This window comes from Phocoena sinus, chromosome 3 (genome assembly GCF_008692025.1).
Source record: "Phocoena sinus isolate mPhoSin1 chromosome 3, mPhoSin1.pri, whole genome shotgun sequence".
NCBI classification, from domain to species: Eukaryota; Metazoa; Chordata; class Mammalia; order Artiodactyla; family Phocoenidae; genus Phocoena; species Phocoena sinus.
Window position 1 is genome coordinate 83,596,622 of NC_045765.1, and position 24,352 is coordinate 83,620,973.

Here is a 24,352-nt window from a genome sequence, read left to right on the forward strand (position 1 = left end):
TATAAGTTCATACAAAATTTAAAGCATATTTAAATTTTTTTGCTTTGATTTGTAGGACAAAGACTTTAGAATTCATAGACATACATATATTTTGGGATGTCAAGAATGGAGCTTGGGGGCCTTTCTTCATTACTTGAAAAATGAAAGGGAACTTTTAATCACATTTTAGAAACTTTAATTAAATTTTGAAATACCTTACTAGAAATTCTTCCAATGAGGAAAAATACTTTTCACTGCAGTGTATACTGTATACACATATAGTATTTATATATTTATGTTATATTTATGCTACATAAATATATATACGATATTTCTTAGGAGAAAAAAACATATAACATGTCTTGAGTATATCTATTAAATATAAATCAATTAAAACTCCACTGCAATTACTACTGCTACCACAGAAATAGTTCCACAGAATGACACAGAGGAACACAGTTCTGTAGCACAAGTCACTTCCATAAAAAATTCAACACAAAAAATGATTTACTTTCTCAATATAGAGTCCTGTATTGGTGAGGTACCAAAAAGGAAGAGAAAAAAATTGAATTCATCCAAAAGAACATTTATGTTAAGTTTGAAGAGGAACAAAAGATCACTGGCTAGAGGTATCATAAAATTCATCCAGTAATCATGATTAACAAGAGAAATAAGAATAGCAAATAGTTTAGAAGGTATCAGTGGAAGTGATTATACAAAAATATTATATTGTTGTTATAATATAGCTAGTAAGGAAAATCGTATCAAAAATGTATTTATGAAAATAAAGACAAAAAGAAAATATTCTATGTGACAGATGACAAATTCAGAGTTTTTGTGTTAATGCCTGTCAGCACCCTGACAGATGTGACTAATCGATCACTGTACTCTTTGTCACTGATCCTGGAATCCTTCTCAATGCACAACACAGACAGCCACTACCCATCACTGAAAGTCGGCACTGAAACCTATTTGTCAAACCTGCTCTCACCAACATTGTTCAAGATGTTCAATCAGAAACCTTACCCCCAGGCAAATAGTACAGGACTATGTACAATCTTCTAGGATATGTGGTCAAGCGCGGGTTGACTTTCAAAAATTTGGAAATTCATGAAAATTCTTAAAAACCAAAATGGGAAAATAAAATTACAGCAGATAATGTTATGATTCTGTAAGTGGGATAAATTTTTAAAAGCTAACTGCCATCGGCAATTTAGAATGGTTTCAATTCTCATGATAGAGGCACTTAAAAAAATACAATCATCCATTTGCAAGAAAAGCAATCACTAAAGGCAGCAAGAAATTGAAACAACAGTTCCCTCAACCACAACACACCAGAAATTAAAGACTGCTACTGGTAACTGACATTAAAACAGTTTCAAGAACGTGTATTTATTATGACTTAAAGCTATAAATAGTCTAAGAGTTAAAAAAAAATCTGAGACACGATAAAAACTGCAGTAGAGAATGTGATACGCAAAGTAGCTTTAACACCTGAGCAATCAAAATTATAGGTTTTCTCTAAATAAAGGGCAAAATCCTTAATTGTTACTTTTAACATGAAGTAATGAAATTAGTGATAATGCAATTCTTGTCCAAAATCAATTGTTTTAGTCTTCACAAATATATATTACAATGTGATTTGATCTACAATCATTGAAAGTAAATACAGTCTATATTCATAGAAAGTAAAACAGGAATATGATAGCTTAGTTTTAGTTGTTTTAATTTCCAGAAAAATAGTATCCCTACTGAAATGTATTTTAAAACACAAGTGACTGTTGAACTATATTTGAAACATAAGCCATAATTTTAGTTTCAGAATAAAACTGAACACTAAGCAAAATTTTTGGGGGGAATTAAGTAAAAAATATTCATTGAGATCAAATAAATGTATATTTAAGGTGCATATAACTTTGTTCTGCTGCAATTCTATGTTGTACAACCTTACAAGAATATGAAGTCAAAGGCTGCATAATGAAGCACATGAGAGAAAAATATACCTCAATAACCAACCAGCTTAAACTTCACAATGCTTCAATCTGACAATGAACCCTCCCCACGTTAAACAGTATCATGTGCTGTTTCAAGCAAATAAAAACGACACCAAATCCCCCACTTTATTTTGCTTATATACACTTAGCCATATTTAGGATCTGACATGAATTCTGCAAGAGATCTTAGTTTGTATTCACACTTAGCAAAAAAAGATTACTTTCAGCTACAAGCAGCTAAAACCACAATCTATAAAGCATTAAAACCAAGTTGATGGTCTTGATATAATTAGAGAAAGTGTAGGGCGCGGCCGGATAGCCATTACGCATGCACTAAGTATGCCGCTAGGGCGTATGCACCTAATATGCTAATCAGGTTTTGAAGCAGTGCTATCCAAAGTCCGGCTTGCGAAATGCGATAACCATACGGACGAATCAGGGACTTACACGAGTCCTTAAGCCCTTATATAAGCAGACAGGCTCGAGCGTACGGGGTCTTCCTTCCATCTGCCCGAAACCAAGCTGTACTCCAATAAAGTGTGATGCGAGAAGAATCTAGCGTGTGGTGATTCGTCATTCTGCTGGTCAGAAGCGGCTCGCCGCAAGAAAGTTTGCTAAAATCTCCTTTGTAATAACTAGTGTGCTCAAATCTTTTACCCTTGGCCAAATTCACTGTCATGAATTGTTTTACTAGTAGGATTTTCTGTAACTTTGTAAGTAATTTCTTTGAAAAAGGAGAATAAGTAACACATGAAACAATCTTATTTGGCTATAAGTTTGTAGCTGCTTATATGACTAACTTGTGGTATATCTTATCACTATGCCATTCATGATTATAATAAAACAAATTTTAATTAGTAAGTCATTGTCTAATGAGGTATACTTACCCCAGGAAGACAGAAAACAAGTGTTTCTGTAAACTAAGTAAGCAACTGTCAAAGAATGCTTTCACACAAAATATGAAAACCAACAAGAAAATACATGTTTTGTGAAAGAAATTCACTGCTTTATGATAGCAAGTATATCAGTTTTCTAATACCCTATTAATAAAACTGGAAAATGTTTAAAAAATATTCTCCTTACCTGTGTATACAGTTTTTACTCTCAAGATAGGCCATACCAGAAGCAGCATCTAATGAAAATTTCACTAATTGCTTGAGTTTTATTTCATCCTTCTTCTTTCTCAGAAAGGAGAGGAAATCACCTCCTAGAAGAATTGACAGATGAGCAATGAGACAAGATCATGATGAAAGTCATATTTATCACCTATTAGAGATACCTGACAGAACAAAAAGCATTACACATTTAACCATACTTTTTGCCCATTTCATTTAAGGTGAGGATAAAAGAAAATATGAAAAGAACACAACTTATTAGAAAGCAGACACCATGAATTTTCTTAGATGCAGTTTAAGTACTTTAAGTGCTTCACACTGTATATTACCCAACACATAATAATATCCAAAGTCATACAAAGACAGACTTTCCTCTGTCACAGTTTCTCACAAATTTGCCTGGATAAAATTTTCTAAGAAATCTTATTTTCTCTAATACCAAATAAAAGATTACAATTATTATGAGTTAAAAGAGTAAATGATTAACAACACCATCACTAATAGTAGAGTCAGACAGGAAAAGAAAAAGAAAACTATGATTTTGATACGATTTAGTTGCTGAGTCAGATTGCATTTTTGTGCATCAAATGAATTCCAGTGATGACTTAGAGAAACTCCATAAAACAGCATGGTCCAAAAAAAATGTAATGCAAGCCACATAGTAATTTTAAGCATACCGGTAGCCACATTTTAAAAAGTAACAACAATAAAAAGGTGAAAGTGGCTGAAATAGTATGTTTTTTCTTTAGCTCAATATATATAAAATATTATTAAATCAACATGCATCATTACAAAATTATTGTGGACATATTTCACATTTTATCATCCTAAGTCTTTAAAATATGTTGTGTATTTTACATGTATGGGACATCTCAATTTAGATGCAAATTTCCATCTGAAGTATTCGATCTGTATTTAGATTTCATCAAATTTACAGTTAAAAAAGTAGATTCACATACCTAGGTTGTTCCAAACATACTTAACCTTTTCTAATAATTGAATCATGTTACTGGAAATTAAATTAAATTTTAAAACTTAAATCAATTAAAATTAAATGAAATTCAAAATTCAGTTTTTTAGAAGCACTAGATACATTTCAAAAATTCAAGAGCTCAGGAGCCACATATGGCCAGTGACAACCATGTTAAATAGGGTAGCCTTAGACTGCATTCACTAACAGCATGGCATTAAACAATTTCCTTGTTAATGTATAGTGTAATGTATTGCATTATTAAACAAAACAAAACAAAACCAAGTTAAAGTATATTAGAATGAATGTTCTCTAAAAACAGTCATCCCTACTTTCTCTTTCTATTAGGCTCTCCGATATTAAGCCAGAATTTCGCAAGAGGGATTAACATTTTAATTGTCATTTCCTGATGTTTTTCATCCTCTTCACCAGGGATCTAGGCCTCCTTAAATAGAACAACTCTAGAGGTGAAGACTTAATGGCTTTTTCTTTAATGAGAATACCTAGAAAATAAAAAACTGCCTAACTCTCCTTAGAAAGTTCTTTTTCTAATCTCTTCTATTCACAAATCAGTATTACAGAAATTTAGGTGGACCATTTGCAAAATCACTAAGCTATATGCTTTAAAAATAATCTTAATGGTGTCAGATAATTTACTTTTTTTCCTGTTCTTTTAAAGAGAATATCAAATTTATTACTATGAACATTACTGAAATAGCTTCTATCAAGCTTGACTTAATTTTCTGAAACAAAAACACCTAAATGCAACAGTAAACAGCAAAATTACCACTAATTTCTCAACTTTAATACGTTCAAAAAATATCTATTAAAATGGACTTGAAATCAATATTTAGTTCAAGTTACTTCCTGGACCAATATTCACATATATTAGTTATTTTGTTAGATATACATTGGCCTAGTTTAGAAAAAGTGCACCCTTCTGGTCTTGAAACCACATAACATTTTTTCTAAGCTACGGAATAACTTTCAAATGAAAAAATCTTTCCTGCAATTTGATTAAAGCATCACCAGTGTTCTGCGGAATCCTAATATTATTTCTTTCCAAAACTAGCTCTCATTCAGCACTTTTCCTTCTGCCTCCTGCTCTTTTTAAACTAGTCTTTCACATAATCCTCTTCATACCCCCAATCCCCGGCCCAGCCTGTAAACCCTGTGAAGACAACTGCGCTTCTGTTGTTCAGCATGCTAATTTCAGTGCCCACCACAGGATGTCTAGCACGTAATAATACCTCAATAAGCATGAAGACAAGCTACCCATGAAATTTTTTATTAATTTTAAACATTTCTTCCTTAGCTTCTCTCCAATGGTTAGAACTATACTTTTCAAGTACTTGTTCAATGTTAAAATAATGTTTAGAAAAGGATGACATTACATCGCTTATCAATGGCACCTGACAGATGCCATAAAATTCTTTAGATTCCAACAATAAAACTTAGTACATTTAAGACTCTGAGCTCATCTTGATAGATGCTTCTGTAACACCACTGCCTTACAAACTGCATCATTTAAAAACATAATTTGCAAAGAAGCAATCCTTAATAGATAAGAGTGTAAACGAACAAATGCACACTAGATTAATAAACAAAGAAAAGACAACACTTAAATATAATTAAAAATTGGCTGAAAAGTGATGCCAAGTCAATAAAGATAAAGTACTAGGAAGGTAGGGCTTCCCTGGTGGCGCAGTGGTTGAGAGTCCGCCTGCTGATGCAGGGGACGCGGGTTCGTGCCCTGGTCCGGGAAGATCCCACATGCTGCGGAGCGGCTGGGCCCGTGAGCCATGGCCGCTGAGCCTGGGCGTCCGGAGCCTGTGCTCCGCAACGGGAGAGGCCACAACAGTGAGAGGCCTGCGTACCGCAAAAAAAAAAAAAAAAAAGTACTAGGAAGGTAGAGTTAGATACAGCTATCAGAATACTGTGACACAGCCAAAGATACAGACAAAGGGTATCTGATTGTCTCTTAGTTAATCCAAGACTATTTCTACCTTAGAGAAGTTTTTTGCTTAAAATCACTAAATCATTAAAGTAAGTTAAATTTATTTCCAATTTATAGTTATTCATGCCACAGACACAGTGATCTTAAGTAAAGTAGCAGAGCTGCACCATTCCACAGCCCTAGTCAGCTTCCTGCAGAACACTATTGAGAAGCAAGGTCTTCAGGAAAAAAATTAAATAATTAGCATTGGGTGAGTGTAGCCATTAAGACCCTGAAGCAAAAATTAAACTCTCCAAAGGACAGACTATGAGACTAAAGCTAGGATACCAAGAAAATAATTCAGACTGGGCCAGAAACATTTCTGTGGGGACTGTACCTGATTATTATCATTTAGTGAAGAAGAACTGGAGACTGACATCAGATGATATGATCTGTAGTATTCACTGTGAGGTTACTGTAGGAGACAGTGTCTGTTTCTTTGAACTCATTCTTTTGTCATTTTCATTGTGGCAGTTTAAAGAACCTCTCTTAGAATGTGTGATACATACAATAATCATATGTGCAGCACATGTGTATACATGTTTGCATATGCGTGTGTGTATGTGTGTGGCTGGAGTAGCCCAACCTGACCACTGCAATAAGATGGTGGTGTTCATACCTGGGTAAAACAAGATAATAACTCCCCCTTTGTAACTCTATCTTACCAAAGCTTATTTCTGTATGGCACATTAAACCAAGACAGGATGGATTATTTTCTAGAATTCTTCACCAGTGATGAATTTCTAAGACAATTCTTAGCATGTTTTTATAGCCAACTTTTAGTTTACTAACGAGACAGCATTACATGGTGAAAGGAACATGGATATTGAAATCGTGCTGATCTAGGTCTGATTGAAATGGAGCAGGCCCTACGGTCCTTGCCTCGCCCCATGTCCTCAGCCTGCCTTTTGTCTGTGGAAAAACTTTAGCTAAAGAATATGTTTAATCAGAGAAGTGAGAAAATGCAGAAACAGAGGAAAACAGTCAAAGGAGACCAAATAATAATAGTTTAGTCATTAAGCATAGTCGAGGACCTTTAGTTCCTCCTTAAGGGCTGTAGATAATATTCTGAGCCTTATCCTGTGAGCTGTCTTACAGATACTGAAACCACCACCAGGTGGAAGAAGTTAACTACATGATGGCTAGGCTGTGGCCATGACATAAGCTGCCACAATTCTGAGAATTGGCCTCAAAGAAATGGAAACAAACCGAGCCTGGAACTGAAGATTAACTGTACCTAGGACAATCAAGATGACACTGTCAGACTACCGATGACCAATTTCAGGATGACTGTCAGAGCTGACTGTATTGTTTTTGCATGTAGTCCCTTCCCTCTGTCTATAAAAGCTCTTGCCCCCTGATTGTCGGGGCGACGGGTGGAGGAAGTCGGCCTTTGGACAGGTGTCCACCCCCGCCTCCACCCTGGTTGCCAGCATCCAAAATAAAGCAAACTTTCCTTTCCCCTAACCTGGCCTCTTTATTGGCTTTTGAGCGGTGAGCAGCCGGACCCCACTTTCGGGTACATGATTAGCTATGTGACCTGGGGTAAGTTGTTCAATCTCTCTAAACTTCTTTAAAACATAAGGATTGGGCTTCCGTGGTGGTGCAGTGGTTGGGAGTCCGCCTGCCGATGCAGGGGACGTGGGTTTGTGCCCTGGTCTGGGAGGATCCCACATGCCGCGGAGCGGCTGGGCCTGTGAGCCGTGGCCGCTGAGCCTGCGCGTCCGGAGCCTGTGCTCCGCGGCAGGAGAGGCCACAGCAGTGAGAGGCCCACGTATCGCAAAATAAAAAACCCGTAAGGATTAATTCCTTTTATTTCTCAAGATGGTTTTGAAGACTAAAATGTGTCTAAAGCACTAAGCATATGCCTAGCACATGGTACACACAATAAACACTACAACTTATCATTATTTTTGTTGAAGTTATTTTGCATATAAAATAAGGAAGAGTTGTAGCAGGGACTGGTTGTTTGTCGCACATCAATTTTCCCTCATTCACCTCAATTTCCTTTAGGAGACTGCTCTTCTCCCATTTTAGAAAGTATTTACCTCACCTCAACAATAAAGGTGATCCTAGATTCGCTTAACCCAATCAATGGAGTCCATTTCCCAGTGACTGACTCGGGGATAGGCACATAGTTTAATTTAGGCCACTGAGATACAAGGAGATACTTTAAAGCGTGTAATAAACTTTTTTTTTTTTTGAGAGAAGTACCAGGAAAGAAGCATTCTCTGCAAGTGGAAGTGTACAGGACAGCATGTAGCACCACAAAGACTGGCAGCCTTGGGATGAAGCTATCACTATGGAAAGCAGAAAGAGTAAAGGAAAAAGAATACTTTTTGGTGACATGTTTGATCCACTGGATCACATACTGCCTCAAGAGTGATTTCCCTCTAGATTTTCCAATTAAGTGAACGAATACAAGCTCCAAGTTTTTTGATATATATCCTGTATTGGCACTCAACGATTCTTTATGGATAAAATAGTATCTATATTAGAAGACCTTGAGAATTAAAAAGATAATACATATATGTATATATATATACACATATATATATATAAATGTCTGGAACAATTAGGAAATAATAAATAGAAGTGCTTTATTTTGTTTGCAGCCAACTTTTAGTAAGAGGATAAAAGACCATTTTATTCTCAGCAGCTCTTTCTCAAAGATTTCTTACTCTGTGCTGTGAAAATCTGATCCTACCCGTTCTTTCAGTATTAATGGGACTCTGAGGACCTGATCATATTAAACAAACTTGGAGAGATTATTATGTAAACAAGAATACTAATTTATCAATTTGTCATTTGAGAAAAGGGATCATCAGGGCCATACCACTAATGACTTCTTGTCATTGAATCATGTAGAGATCTTAATTTATCTTCAAACAACTTCAAAGGTTATTAAACTAAGAGATACTAGTCCCTAGTGATATATAAAATGTATAATTCATTACCCTTGTTTTTTAGGTTATCAATTTATTCCTGAGAAGTTTGGTTTAGTTGTATTCACTTATACATTTAAAACAGGATCGTAATCAAAGCAACAATTATAGAGAGCTATTATGAGGGCTCCATTTATGTCATTGTTCAGAGTTCTTATTTAAAACAAAAATAAACTTTAAGTCAATAGAGTTTTGACTGTTAGCCAGCCCATCAAAAATAAGGGGAAAAATCTATATGATAATCATAAACAATGAATGCTGATTCAACTTTTACCCAATGAGACACAGAATAGGTTTTATATAATAGGAGGTAAGCCAAAACAAGTTCTTGAAGAAGAAAGGATCCATCAAACACTGAAGCAGAGAATAATGACTGGTACATGTAGGTTATACTTAGGAGAGATGGATTTCACAGAAAGAGAGATTAGCCGGGAGAACATGCGAGTTGTTAATTGAGGTGATGAGGGCTTATACTAAGAATTATCCACCTCCCCCCCTCCAAAAAAAAAGACAAAAGCATTAGATCTGAAAAGACTCTGTACTAAAGCTAGACATGGGTCAGCTTGTGGGGAAAGATGAGAAACATGAAACACTGAAAAACTGAAAGTGACTCCAAGAATATACTGGCTTTTCTGATACCATCATGCTCTTTTTAAAGACGCAACTTATGAACAGCCTGCTACCTAAGTAACGTAGTTCGGCTAGGCCAAAGGCAGAGCTGAGTGTGTGGTTTTCCCAGTTTAGATTAATACATGACATTAGTCTTTTCAGATGAGGTTTCCTAATAGCCATGCTCTGCCAGCACTGCAGAGTACTGGGACATTTTGCATTTCTCCTTTGTAGATGATCTCTGAGAACATAACTCCCTAACGGTCATGATAACAGTTCTATGAAATAAAAGAGTGCATTTCACAGTATTTTGAACTTGCTGGTTCAAGGGGCACCAGCTATAATCTTGCTAGACATGTGGTCTGCCAGGACAGATGCCAGAGTCAACTTTCACAAACCATCAGAATGTCAGTTTCCAGAAAGTACTTTGGAGATAATCAGCTTTTTCATATTGTGGGGGAGGGAACTGAATCGACCTGACTTTTATTCTTAAGGTGGTGATTTTGGTGATATAATTGAAATTCTAAGGCAAGTGTCTACAAACTATGGCCTAGAGGCCAAAGTCAGCCCACTGCCTGTTTTTGTAAATAAAGTTTTATTGGAAAACCACCACACTTGTTCATTTACATACTATCTACAGATGCTTTCAAGCTATGATGCCAGAGTTGTGACAAGAAACTGATGCCTAAACATTTTACTATCTGGCCCTTTATAGAAAAAGTTTGCTGACTCTTGGTTTAAGATATTACTCAGTATTCCACATAGCTGTAGGCCCTTTCATTCAAAGGTTCTTATGATTGCTTTGGCTACTTTGAACCAAGATTTTACTTTTCACTGTGTGTTTTTTGCATGAGGGCTCAATAGTGCTACTTTTTAATGCTAAAAAAGGAAGCTGAAAAGGTAGATTCACCATTTAATTTTATGTCCTAAGGCTGACACACACAGTTACACACAAAAACATAATAGAGCGAGATCACAAATCACCCGCCGTCCTCTCCAGCCACAACGCACTGTCTGCCACCAAGACAAAGAAATTCCACAGTCCGTCTCTCCCTGCTTTCAGGCCAAACGACTTACTTTTCTATTTGTGGCTTCTTATGCCCCTCAAAGCTGCCTTTGATATAAAATATAAAGAATGGACAGGAAGATCAGGTGTATAAAGATGCTGGCTCCTGGAATACCCTTTAAATACTTAGACGCTACAATGGCATTTTTTCTAAATAAAAAATTCAATGGAATGCTTATTTTGATGTCTCTATCTAGTACAGAAAAAATGCAGAGAAAAAGAAAAAGGTATCAATTCAAGCTTCCTTAGATTTTTAAAGAGATGTGGGATAAAAAGACAAATCCAAAAGTATGTTTACATTTAATAAGGGAAAATGTTTATAAAAGCTAGCAATATTTTTAGAAATTGAATTTATCATAGGCTAGATATTTTAGAGACATTATATTCCCCAAATCAATGATATCAGTGACTACTTTATTAAGACCTATTACATAATCTTGTTATCTAAAATAGAAACATATATTTATATCTTCACATTTACCCATTTTTGTTGGATATGGTCAGAATTTATGCAAAGGTTTTGATCAGAAATACTTCCACAAGTTATGAAACTTTATATCAAAATAAAAATTATTACTTTAAAATATACTTTTAAAGAACACATTGCAGCAAAGAGTTTGGAATGTCAGTATTAAGGAAAAATCAGAAAAAACCAGAGTCTCCTTTTTCACTTTTTAGAAAGTTGTGGCAAAAAACCCCTCAAATTTATCCTCATAATTTTAAGCGTATAGTATAATACTGTTAATTATATTCACAATATTGTACAACAGAGCTCTAGAACCTTCTCATCTTGCATGACTGAAACTCTATATACCTAATGACCAACTCTGTTTCCCCCTCCATACAGCCCGTGGCAACCACCATCCTATTTTCTCCCTCTCTGAGTTTGATTACTTTAGATACCTCATATAAAGTGGAATTATACAGTATTTGACTTTTTGTGATTGGCTTAGTTCACCTAACACAATGTCGTCAAGGTTCATCCATGCTGCAGATTTTGACAGGATTTTCTTCTTTCTTTAAGGCTGAAGAATATTCCATTGTACATGGCACATTTTCTTAATCCAGTCACCCAATGATGGACATGATGGACATGTAGGCTGTTTCCACCTCTGAACTATTGTGAATAATGCTACAATGCATGTAGGTGTGCAAATATCTCTTCAAGATCCTGTTCCATTCTTTTGGATATATATAGAGAAGTTGAATTGGTGGATCATTTTTGGAGTTCTATTTTTCATTTTTTGAAGAATCTCCATGCTCTTTTCCCTAGTGGCTGTCCCAATTTACCAACAGTGCACAAGGCATTCAAATTCTCCACATCCTTGCCAACACCCATTATTTTCTGGGTTGTTTGTCTTGTTTTTTGATAGTGATCATCCCAGTGGGTGTGTGGTAATATCTCTTTGTGGTTTTGATTTGCATTTTCCTGATGATTAGTGATACTGAGCATCTTTTCATATGCTTGTTGGCTATTTGTTTATCTCTTTAGAAAAATGTATACTTAAGTCCTTTGCCCATTTTTTAATTGAGATATTTGGGGTTTTGTTATTGAGTTACAGGCATTCTTTATATATTCTGGATATTAACCCCTTAACTGATATGATTTGCAAATTTTTTCTCCCCTGTGCTGTAGGTTGCTCTTTCACTCTGTTGACTGCTTCCTTTGCTGTGCAGAAGATTTTAACTTTGATGTAGTATCATTTTATGTGTGTATATTTTTCCTTTAGTTGCCTGTGCTTTTGGTGTCATATCCAAGAAATCATTGCCTATTTCAATGCCATTAAATTTTCCCCTATTATTTCTTCTAGGAGTTTTATAGTTTCACATCTTACATTTAGGTCTTTAATCCATTTTCAGTTAACTTTTGTACATGTGTAAGATAAGCATCCATCTTCACTCAATTACAAGTGGATATACAGTTTTTCTAATACTGTTTAATGAAGAGACTATCCTTTCCCATTCTGTAGTCTTGGCACTCTTGTCAAAGATCATTTGACTATATATGTTAGGGTTTACTTCTGGGATCTCTATTTGGTTCCACTGGTCTATCTGTCTGTCTTTGTGCTGGTATCATATTGTTTTGATTACTGTAGCTTTGTAATAAGTTTTGAAATCATGAAGTATGAAGCCTCTAAATTTTTACTTCTTTCTCAATAGTATGGTTTGGCTATACTTGGTCCTTTGATGTTCCATGTGAAGTTTAGGAATTTTTTTTCTATTTCTGCAAAAAATGCCATTGGGACTTTGTAGGGAGTGCATCATATCTGTAGATTGCATGGAGTAGTATGAACATTTTAACAATATTAAGTCTTCCAATTCATAAACACAGGATGTCTTTCCATTTTTTGCGTGTCAATTCTTTCAGCATTGTTTTATAATTTCAGTGTACAAGTCTTTCAAGTCTTTCACTTCCTCAGTTAAGTTTATTCCTACACAATTTATTCTTTTTGATGCTATTGTGAATGGGATTTTTTCTTAATTTCCTTTTAGGATTGTTCATTATTATTGTATAATAACACAACTGTTTTTTTTTTTTTTTTTTTGCGGTACACGGACCTCTCACCGCTGTGGCCTCTCCCGCCGCGGAGCACAGGCTCTGGACGCGCAGGCCCAGCGGCCACGGCCCACGGGCCCAGCCGCTCCGTGGCATGCGGGATCCTCCCGGACCGGGGCACGAACCCATGTCCCCCGCATCGGCAGGCAGACTCCCAACCACTGCACCACAAGGGAAGCCCCTCACAACTGATTTTTGAGTGCTGTTATAGGATTTCCAGTACTATGTTAAATAGAGTGGTAAGAGTGGGCACCTTTAACTTGTTCCTGATCTTAGAGGAACAAGCTTTCAGTTTTTCACCACAGAATATGATGTTAGCCCTGAGCTTTTTTCCATATGATCTTTATCATGTTGAAATAATTTTTTTATTCCTAGTTTACTGAGTGTTTTTATCATGAAAAGGTGTTGAATTTTGTCAAATATTTTTCTTGCATCAGTTGAGATGATCCTGTGACTTTTGTTGTTTATTCTGTTAATGTGGTATCTTACATTTATGGATTTTCATATGTTGAATCACCCTTGTATCATATTTACACATAAAACACACTTACACTGAGATCACAAATTTCCTTCTACCCTCCCCATCCAATGTCTGCTACTTATGCAAAGTCTAACTGATTGTTTCTGTCTCTACTTTCATGTTAAATACTAACTGCCATCCTCACTCATCAGAGAACAAAATATACACATTTTAAAATTGCTCATCAGAAATCTGAGGTAGCGTTCAGCAGAAACTCTTCTGACTTCCTGGCTCACTGTCAATAACACTTGGTTCTTTAGATGAACCAGATGTCTCAGTACAGGTATCTTTCTGTAGTGCTTCTCTCTGTAAGAGATCATTCATTTCTGAAGGAGCTCTTGGTCATTTCATCCACCTGGGGCTATTTTAACTGTCTATAATTCACCTCCAACTGCACTGGCTGAATAAAGAGGGTATAGTCTGAAATCAGAATATCCTTTATAACAGCATCAAAACCCAAAATACGTAGAAATACTTTTAGACAGGGATGTGTTACACTTTTACACTGACAACTACAAAACACTGTTGAGAAATTAAAGAAGTGCAAATTAAATGGAACAATATACCTAGTCCATGGATTGGAAGATTAATATTGAGTGTTAAGAGTCAATTCTCCCCAAACTAATCAAGTGCAATCCCAACCAAGTTCCAAGCAGGCTTTTTGGTTTGATTTCACAAGCTGCTTATAAATTTTTACATGGAAATGCAGAAGATCTAGAATAGAGAATAGTGATGAAAACAAGGGCCAATTGGGAAGAGACAGACCACCCAATTTTAAGAATTACTATAAAGTTACAGTCAAGGGAGTATGTTTTGGCTTCAGGATAATCAAGTAGATCAACAGAACAGAACAGAGTCGAGAAATAAACCCACCTACTTATGGCTGATTCATTGATACGTAAGACACCAAAGCAATTCAATGGGAAAAGGAAATTCTGGTAAAGAATTTATATACCATTTTAAAGAACTGGTAGTGGAAGAACTCAATAACTGTCTTGGAAAAACAGACCCCAATCTCTACCTCACACCTACACAAAATTAATTTCAAGTGATCTATAGACCTAAAGTTTAAAGCTCTGAGAAGGAAACATAGGAAATACCTTTGCGATCTTGGTAAAGGTGAAGATTTTTTAGAACTTAGAAAGCAGTAACCATAAAGAGAAAGAAAGAGAGAGACAGAGAGAGAAAGGCATACATACATCATTATGAAAAGTGAACAGAAAAAAAAAAAAAAGTGAACAGGGACTTCCTTGGTGGTCCAGTGGTAAAGAATCCACTTTCCAATGCAGGGGACATGGGTTCAGTCCCTGGTCGGGGAACTAAGATCCCACATGCCGTGGGGCAACTAAGCCCGCATGCCACAACTACTGAGCTTGCGTGCCTCAACAAGAGAGCCTACATGCTGCAAACTACAGAGCCCACATACTCTGGAGCCCGCACGCCACGACTAGAGAGAAGCCCAAGCACTGCAAGAGAGTGAGTGCCACAATGAAAGATCCCGCACGCCTCAACGAAGATCCCATGTGCTGCACAGGATGATCCCATGTGCTGCAACTAAGACCCGAAGTGGAAGTGCTTAATTCAATTCCATAGGATTCCATGTAAATTGCTGAAGGTCTACTAAAGATTAATGGATACTCTCTCTTCCAGTGGTTCTCGATCTAATAAGGAAGATAAAAAATTCAGAAATAAACTACATTAAAAGACACAGTGAAATAGGAGCTAAATATATACACAAGTAATATGTTGTAATAGTTCAGAAATACACAATGAAATCTGACTTATGGAACTGGAGAAAGATTCAGCAAGTAGGTAAGGCTGTGAAGGATGGAGCAGGATTTCAGTGGGGGGAAAACAAAGGAGAAGTACCTGTATTTACCTTAAAAGTGAAAGATATAAATTAAAACAAAGAGCTCATGAGAAGTAAACATTCACAGAACAAAGACTCACATTTCTGTATGTGTTTGTTTCTATTTTCACGTTGCTGAATTTTTTGCGCTAAACTGGCACTACTGATGATGAATACTGACGTTTTCTCCTGGGTAACTGCTTAGGAGGAAAAACTAAATTGGGTTCACTCTAATATCGAAAACATCTTTTTCTTTAAACTTGATTTTGGATATAAAATAAAAATTAATGCCTTCTTTGGAGTTTTTCTGGTAGAATATGAGTCTGTGCTAGAAACAATGATGATCCTCTAGAAGCACAATAATGTCTGGCCATAAACAGGCATTCCTACTAATTCAGATCATCATGAAATGGGTTCCCAATGACGCTGAACGTTCTCAAATCTAAGTGGGAAAAAAAGTTTTATTAAAGTAATTTGACTTAAATGGTTTACCTAGGATAAGTACTTTCAGGAAAGAGATAAGAACCACTCATTCAGTAAAATTTTAGTTATCTAAAGGGGAAAAAAAGTTTCTATACATCTTTAAGATTAACTTTAATAGGGTTTTACTACATAAACTTGCAGACTGTCTTCTCATTCCAACTTTGTTAGTAATTAGTTGTAGGAATTTAGGTAAATCATTCAATTTCTCTGGATTTCACCCATTACATAAAGGGACTGGGCTAGACTGACCTATAAGTTCCAATCTAGAGCCAGGAGCTCAGTGTAACAGACAGTGAGGATTATTCAGTCACCATCTCTGGGTTCCTAGTCTTAATATGCTCCACTTTGGACAGGCTGCACGCAGTCATATTTTATTTACTATAGAAGCCTTCCACTCTTACCACCAATATCATCTCTCTCTATGCCAGGGCTCTGGCACTGTCATCTGTGCGTATGACCTGTTGATAAAGTTGGAGCTGCTCAGCCATTCTCCTCCATTCCTGACTCTCCCCATCCCAATCATCAGGGTCATCGTTTCTCTGAAATCTCATTCAAGCAATCTGAGAATAATGATTTCTTTATTAACATACTTTATTCTGCATATCCAATTTATAATCCTCTTCCTTGCCTCTATCATTTAACCTTTACTGTTAGTGCTTTAACCTGAACTCTTAGTCGTTCACTTTGGGATTAGTGAGAACTTTGTTTTTAGATATCAAACTCTAGGAAGAAAATGGAATCATCCTGCCTTACAGTTTGCCAGGTAATTCACTCCCATTATTCAGACGTAATATCCTTAAGCATCTTCCTTCCTCATTCAACAAAAGATGACTTTTACCAATATCACCAATTCGAAATGAGTAATGCAGCCTCTATCCCTTCATAACCCCAAAACTTCGCTTTTACAAACAGTAAATATTTCACTGTTTATATAGATTTTTTTGTTAAGTTATTATCTATGTGACCTTCTCGAAACCACTCACATGGAGTACTCCAAGTATTTTATCATAAACTTCCAGAAGGCACAGCCCAGTAGGTAAGTCACTTCGTTCAACATGAAGTTCAAATAGGCAATTAAAACTATTTTCATTAAAGTGATACGTTAAATGTCACAGAGAGACCAACAAAAGATTTAGATTATTAGATTACATGGGCATTCTCTTCAAGTTATTGTTGGTTATTTCTTATTGGATATTATTTTCATTTTATGACATGAATACAAGCTCAATGAGCGAGCAGAGAGAAAAATGCCAAGTATAACTGGGATTTTCTTTTTCATTTTGGTTATACTTTATCATTATACCTGGGAACAAAAAATAATTGTTATTTATCAAAAAAGACACCAGTTTTATTAAACTACCAAACTCATAACCATAAATGTAGACCATAGTAAGAACACGATCCAAACAATGTGGATAGATTGACAGAAGGAAATGAGCTTCTTTAGTTAATACCCACATTGCCAGAAAGGGCTTCAAGAGCACATGTTAGCATTTAGTCCAGCAGTGGGGTCAGGAGGACAAAGGGAGCTATAGAGTTGCCAGTGGCTCAGCTGTCGTATCTGACAGCACACTACAGGGCAATGCACACAGGGGAAAGGGTGCCCTAAAAATCTGCAGGATCTAATCTGACAGGACACCTTCTGCCTTGAATAGATTTCTCTGGGGTAGCTATAACCTTTTCCAGGTATCGTTTTCTTGCCTGGCTACAGTACACTCAAGCCAGAATTTTGCCTATGGGTTCTAGTATCTATATGGATAAGTCTTCCTTCTATAACCAGGACGCTGTTTATCTTACAGACTTACAGCTGTACAAAATGAGGACATCTCTTATTAATGCTAGGAAAAAATGAGAAAAAAAAACTGAAATTACTATTACTGCATTTTTCAATTCATTCACTCAGTAAATATGGTGTAATACCACACCATAAGACATTCAAGATTTATGATGAAAGAATACTTTTCATTCCATACTTTAGAGCACTAATCTGGAGTCACCATAAGTCAAAAAAGCCTTCAACAATTTCCCAATCTCTCTCCACTTTTCTACACAGAAGCAAGTGTTATATATATGTATCACCCCCAGAGAAGTTTTCCTTCACTGTTATGGACTATTTCTTCTCTCTTCCCTTCTCCCCTGGTGTAGCAGCAGTGGTTAGGATGCTTCCATAACCACAGCATCTTCTTCAATTGATTTTAAATAGGTCTATGCTATTCAAGTAAGATAAAACAGATTCTGGTCAAAATGTATTTAGTCTTCTTCCACTACTACTGGAAAAAACAGAAAAGGACATTTTGTACAAATTTATCTTTAAAAGCCACCCATCATTCACTCAATCTGGTATTCAGCTTGGTGGGTATGGTTGTGAAAAGATTTAAGACATCACAGAGTCTGTAAATATATGGGAACAAGAAATAAAATGAATGCAGTTTCACTTTGTTCTCTTCCTTTCATCCTAGAGAACAGGTAATAATTATGGCAAAAATATTCACCTGGTAACTGTATTTTAAAATGCGGTTTATAGTTATCGTCTCTCACGGACTTTCATGTTACATAGGAACCAATTTTGACAGTATTCGAATATGAGACATAACGTGGACGTTCTATTTAAATCTGCCGGTGGCAAAATTTTCTAGATGTAAACTCCTACAGACCAACTCCTATAGGGCAAAGACTTATGGTATTTTATATTCCTAGTGAGTAACTATGTTCATCATGTAAGAGTGATTTAGTAAATATTTACTGAGTATATACCTAGTTTTTACAACAGTTGTCTACTCTAAAGCAGTGCATCACCTTCTTAATCTCATTACTTGGATGATGTGAAAGGAGAGAAGTCAGTAAACACATACATCTTTCTTGAGGGAAACCCAAGAGGAAAGGACATTAGTGTGACCTGGCCTGATTCTGCAGAACTATCCAAGCTGACTGAGAAAAAAGAAGAAACTGGAAGTCAGACAGTGACTACTCATTTTAAGAAAGATGTAGAGAAATTACCCAGAGACGGTTATATATAAATAATGCACCATTAAGTTAGTCATACGGATTTTAATCACCTTCTTGACAATAAGGAGTGAAAAAAAGTTCTGGTTAGTAATGAACTAATATACTACCAGCTTCTCCATAAGCATTATTTTCAAGATCACCACTCCTGCAACACGTTATAGATTCCATGGACATATTCTTGAATCCCTAATTGCTGTATAATATGAAGTAAAGAGGGATGTCACTAGTAGTATATGTCTTCAATTTTGTTCCTTTATTATTCTTATACTCTAGGTGTTCTTCTCACAGCTGGTGGACCACTCCCAGCTAATCCGTGGCCCCAGCCTTGAACTTTTACAACCCTCTGGGGATACTGGTGATTGCTAATACTGATGATTGCTAGTTTATTTCAGAAACGCTTGATTTACATGCTTACACTAAATAATCTATGAGTCACAATTTCCTCTTCTTTAAAATGAAAACTATAGTAATACTTCAATACTATATAGGGTAAAACAAATCAGATTTATTTATAATTATGAAAAACTAACCCAATAATATGTTTAAAGACCTTTATAAAATAAAGTCCTCTTATCAAATTTGAAAAAGTTAAAGAAAAACAATAATAATATTTGTTGGGGCTTCCCTGGTGGCGCAGTGGTTGAGAGTCCGCCTACCGATGCAGGCAGGGGACGTGGGTTTGTGACCCGGTCCGGGAAGATCCCACATGCGGCGAAGCGGCTGGGCCTGTGAGCCATGGCTGCTGAGCCTGCACATCTGGAGTCTGTACTCCGCAACGGGAGAGGCCACAACAGTGAGAGGCCCGTGTACCGCAAAAAAAAAAAAAAAAAAAAAATAATAATAATATTTGTTGTATGATATACATTCTTTTGCCATTATTCCTTTATTTCTGTTTGGCTGTTGTTAGCCAAATGATATGCAGACTGGTTATTGGCCACAGACAAAAGAAAGTCAAATAAGTAAGTTAATGACAAGGTAGTAAAACTAGATGGAAGGGGAAAGATGGGCCCTTGACCTGTCCAGAAAATGGGCCCAGGAAACCAGGAGTATTGCCCTGATGGGTGGCCCAGAGTAAGTGGTCTGCTTCTATTAGGCTTAAGGACAGAGAGTTTCCAAAAGGCCTTGCAATGTAAATGATCCATAACAAATTGATATTATCTTTTTATGTGATTGGTAAATAGGGAGAATATTGTTGAAAAATTAAATTCCACAGCCTGCTTTTTTAAAGTAATTTCCATTAATAAGAGATGTATATAATTTTTAAAAATTATTCTGAATGCCATAAGTCTTGATACAGTAAGAGATTATCTTACCTTACCTTAAGATTTTTTTTTAAGGACTTCCGTTTAAATGGCCACACTAGACTGGATTTAGCAGTTAATTTACATAGTAAGGGGAAATCAAAATGGTGTGAAAACCTAAACAAACTTCATTACAATTGATCCTGTGCTTTAAATGCAATTTCTCTTGGAATAACCCTCTCTGATACCTGACTCTATCACAGATTGATTCAGAAACATTTTTGACCCAAAATGTCTCAACTTTTTTAACTTTAGTAACTATTGTTAAAATCTGGCACTATTTCATTCTTGCTTTTAATAATGTATTAAATTCATATTAAAACAATGTATAAAAGTCAGACAAGGTAGCTGACATTAAGGACAGTGAATAAAAGGCAGACACATTTAAGAGAGGTGAAGGATCATTAACTATGATCAAGTAGAATTTATACTTGGGATGAAAGAATGGTTCAACATATGCAAAATCAATGTGCTACATCACATTAATAGAATGAAAGAAAAAAATCATACAATCATCTTAATAGACACAGAAAAGCTATTTGACAAAATTCAACATCCATTCTTAATAAAAACTGTTAATAATAAGGTGTAGCAGGAACATAACATAATAAAGGCCACATATGATAAGCCCACATATAAGTATGTATGTTATACTTAATGATGGAAGGTTGAAAGCTTTTCCTCTAAGATCAAGAACAAGACATGGGTACTCATTCTCACCACTCCTATCCAACACACTACTAGAAGTCCTTGCCAGAAGAATCAGGCAAGAAAAAGAAAAGAAATTAAAGAATTGTAAAGGAAGAAGCAAAATTGTCTTTATTTGCAGATGACATGATTTTTTTAAAAATTTATTTTATTTTTGGCTGCGTTGGGTCTTTGTTGCTGCATGCGGGCTTTTCTCTAGTTGTGGCTAGCAGGGGCTACTCTTTGTTGCAGTGCATGGGCTTCTCATGGTGGTGGCTTCTCTTGTTGTGGAGTACGGGCTCTAGGCACGTGGGCTTCAGGAGTTGCGGCACGTGGGCTCAGTAGTTGCAGCATGTGGGCTCAGTATTTGTGGCTTGTGGACTCTAGAGTGCAGGCTCAGTAGTTGTAGTGCACAGGCTTAGTTGCTCTGCGGCATGTGGGATCTTCCTGGACTAGGGCTGGAACCCGTGTCCCCTGCATTGGCAGGCGGATTCTTAACTACTGCACCACCAAGGAAGCCCAGATGACATGATTTCATGTACAGAAAATCCTAGACTCAACCAAAAAACTGTTAGCTCTGACCAATGAATTCAGTAAAGCTGCAGTATACAAAATTAACATACAAAAATCAGTAGTGTTTCTATACGTGAGTGACTTATCTGAAAAACAAATAAAATGATCTCACTTACAACAGCATCAAAAACAATGAAATACTTAGGAATAAACTTAACCAAGGAGGTGAAAGATCCTTACACTGAAAACTGCAAGATGCTGAAGAAAGAAATCAAAGAAGACACAAATAAATGGAAAAATATCCTGTGTTCATGGACTGGAAGAATAGTGTTCAAATATCCATACTACCCAAAGCCATCTGTAGATTTAGTGCAATGCCTATCAAGATTCCAATGGCATTTTTTATAGAAGTGGAAAAAAAAAAACTCCTAAAATTTATATGTAACAACAAAAGACCCCAAATAGCCAAAGCAATCCTGAGAAAGAAGAACAAAGCAGGAGGTACCACACTTACTGATTTCAAGCTATACTCATCAGAACAACATGGTATTGGCATAGAAACAGACAAACAGATCAATGAAACAGAAGAGAGAGCCCAGAAATTAACCCAAGCATATAGAGTCAACTAATATTTGACAAGGGAGCCAAGAATATTTAATGGTGAAAAGACAGTCTCTTCAATAAATTGTGCTGGAAACTGTATACTCACATGTAAAAGAATAAAAACAGACCCCTATCTTACACCACTCATAAAAATTAACTCAAAATGGATAAAAACTTAAATTTAAGACCTAAACATGACACTCCTCAGGTGAAAACATAGGAATAAAAGCTCCTTGTTGTGGGTCTTGGTAATGATTTTTTGGATATGATACCTAAAGCACAATGAGCAGGATAAAAAATAAACAAGTGGGACTACATTACACAAAAACCTTCTGCAGAGCAAAAGAAACCATCAACGAAGTGAAAAAAAAAAAAAGCCCTACAGAATGTGAAAAAATACTCGCAAACCATGTATCTGATAAGGATACAAAGAACTCATACGACTCGGGGCTTCCCAGGAGGCACAGTGGTTAAGAATCCGCCTGCCAATGCAGGACATGGGTTCGAGCCCTGGTCTGGGAGAATCCCACGTGCCACAGAGCAACTAAGCCCATGCACCACAACTACTGAGCCTGCGCTCTAGAGCCCATAAGCCACAACTATGGAGCCCACGTGCCACAATTCCTGAAGTCTGCATGCTTAGAGCCTGTGCTCTGCAACAAGAGAAGCCTGTGCACCACAACAAAGAGTAGCCCCCGCTCGCCAAAACTAGAGAAAGCTTGTGTGCAGCAATGAAGACCCAACACAGACAAAAATAAAATAAATAAAATAAATAAATTAAAAAAAAAAGAACTCATACAACTCAATAGCAAAAACCAAATAATCCAATTAAGAAATTTTCAAAACACCTGAATAGACATTTCTCCAAAGAGGATACACAAAAGGCCAATAGGTACATGAAGAGATGCTCAACATCACAAGTCATTAGGGAAATGTAGATCACAACCACAATAAGATATTAACTTATGCCTATTAGAATGGCTATCATCTGAAAGACAAGAGATAACAAATGCTGGCAGGGATGTGGAGAAAAGGGAAGGGAACCCTATACACTGTGAGAGGGATTGTAAACTGGTATAACCACTATGGAACACAGCATGGAGAATCCTATAAAAATCAAAAATAGAACTAACTGATGATCCAGCAATTCCCCTTCTGAAAATATATACAAAGGAAACAAGAGCACTAACTTGAAAAGATATCTGCATCTCCATGTTCATAGCAGCGTTATCTACAATAGCCAAGACATGGAAACAACTTAAGTGTCCATGAATAGATGAATGAATAAAGCATAAAGTTGTGGTGTATGTGTGTGTGTGTGTGTGTGTGTGTGTGTGTGTGTGTATACATAATGGAATATTATTCAGCCATTTAAAAATAAGGAAATCCTACCATTTGCAACAACCTAACGACATGGATGGACCGTGAAGGTACTATGCTAACTGAAATAAGTCAGACAAAGCAAGATAAAAAGTGTATGTTCTCACTTATATGTGGAATCTGAAAAAAACAAAGAGCTCATAGAAAAAGAGATCAGATTTGAGGTTAACAGAGGTGGGAGGTATGGAGAAGGGGAATTTGAAGGAGGTAAAAAGATACAAACTTCAAGTTATAAGATAAATTAGTACCAAAGATGTTAACATACAACATGATGACTATAGCTAACACTGCTGCACGATATAGAGCAGTTGTTAAGAGAGTTAACCCTAGGTTCTCATCACAAGGAAAACGATTTTTCTTTCTTTTCTTTTTATTATATCTATACGAGAGGATGAATGTTAGCTGAACCTATTGTGGTAATCATTTCACAATACAGGTAAATCAAACCATAATGCTGTAGGCCTTAAACTTACACAGCAATTGTATGTCAGTTATTTCTCAATAAAAAGGGAGGTTTGGGGAGCAAGAACAAGGAAAGAGAAATGAAAGATGATGAGTGATGAGAGCCGAGAGACAGACTCAATGATTTAGGAAGAAGAGCGTACAGAGGAGACACAGGCAACATCAGAAAACTAATCATATACGCAGAATTTGGATGCCTAAAAACTGATTTTCATTAAATTAGCAATACCTGGTTCAGATAAAAATTCAATTTGATATATAAGATATATCATTTTATACATATAGAATACTACGAGCAAGTCATCAATTCATTAATT

The 24,352-nt window shown here is 36.2% G+C and overlaps 1 protein-coding gene across 6 annotated transcripts in view; it reads right to left on the reverse strand.

Moving 5' to 3' along the window:
* Nucleotides 1-24,352, reverse strand: part of FER (FER tyrosine kinase) — a 477,424-nt gene that overhangs the window by 103,102 nt on the left and 349,970 nt on the right. For all 6 annotated transcript variants that reach the window (XM_032625918.1, XM_032625922.1, XM_032625921.1 and 3 more), the window contains one exon: nucleotides 3,057-3,180. In XM_032625918.1, the coding sequence (XP_032481809.1) occupies nucleotides 3,057-3,180 (124 nt within the window). The remainder of the gene's footprint in view (nucleotides 1-3,056; nucleotides 3,181-24,352) is intronic.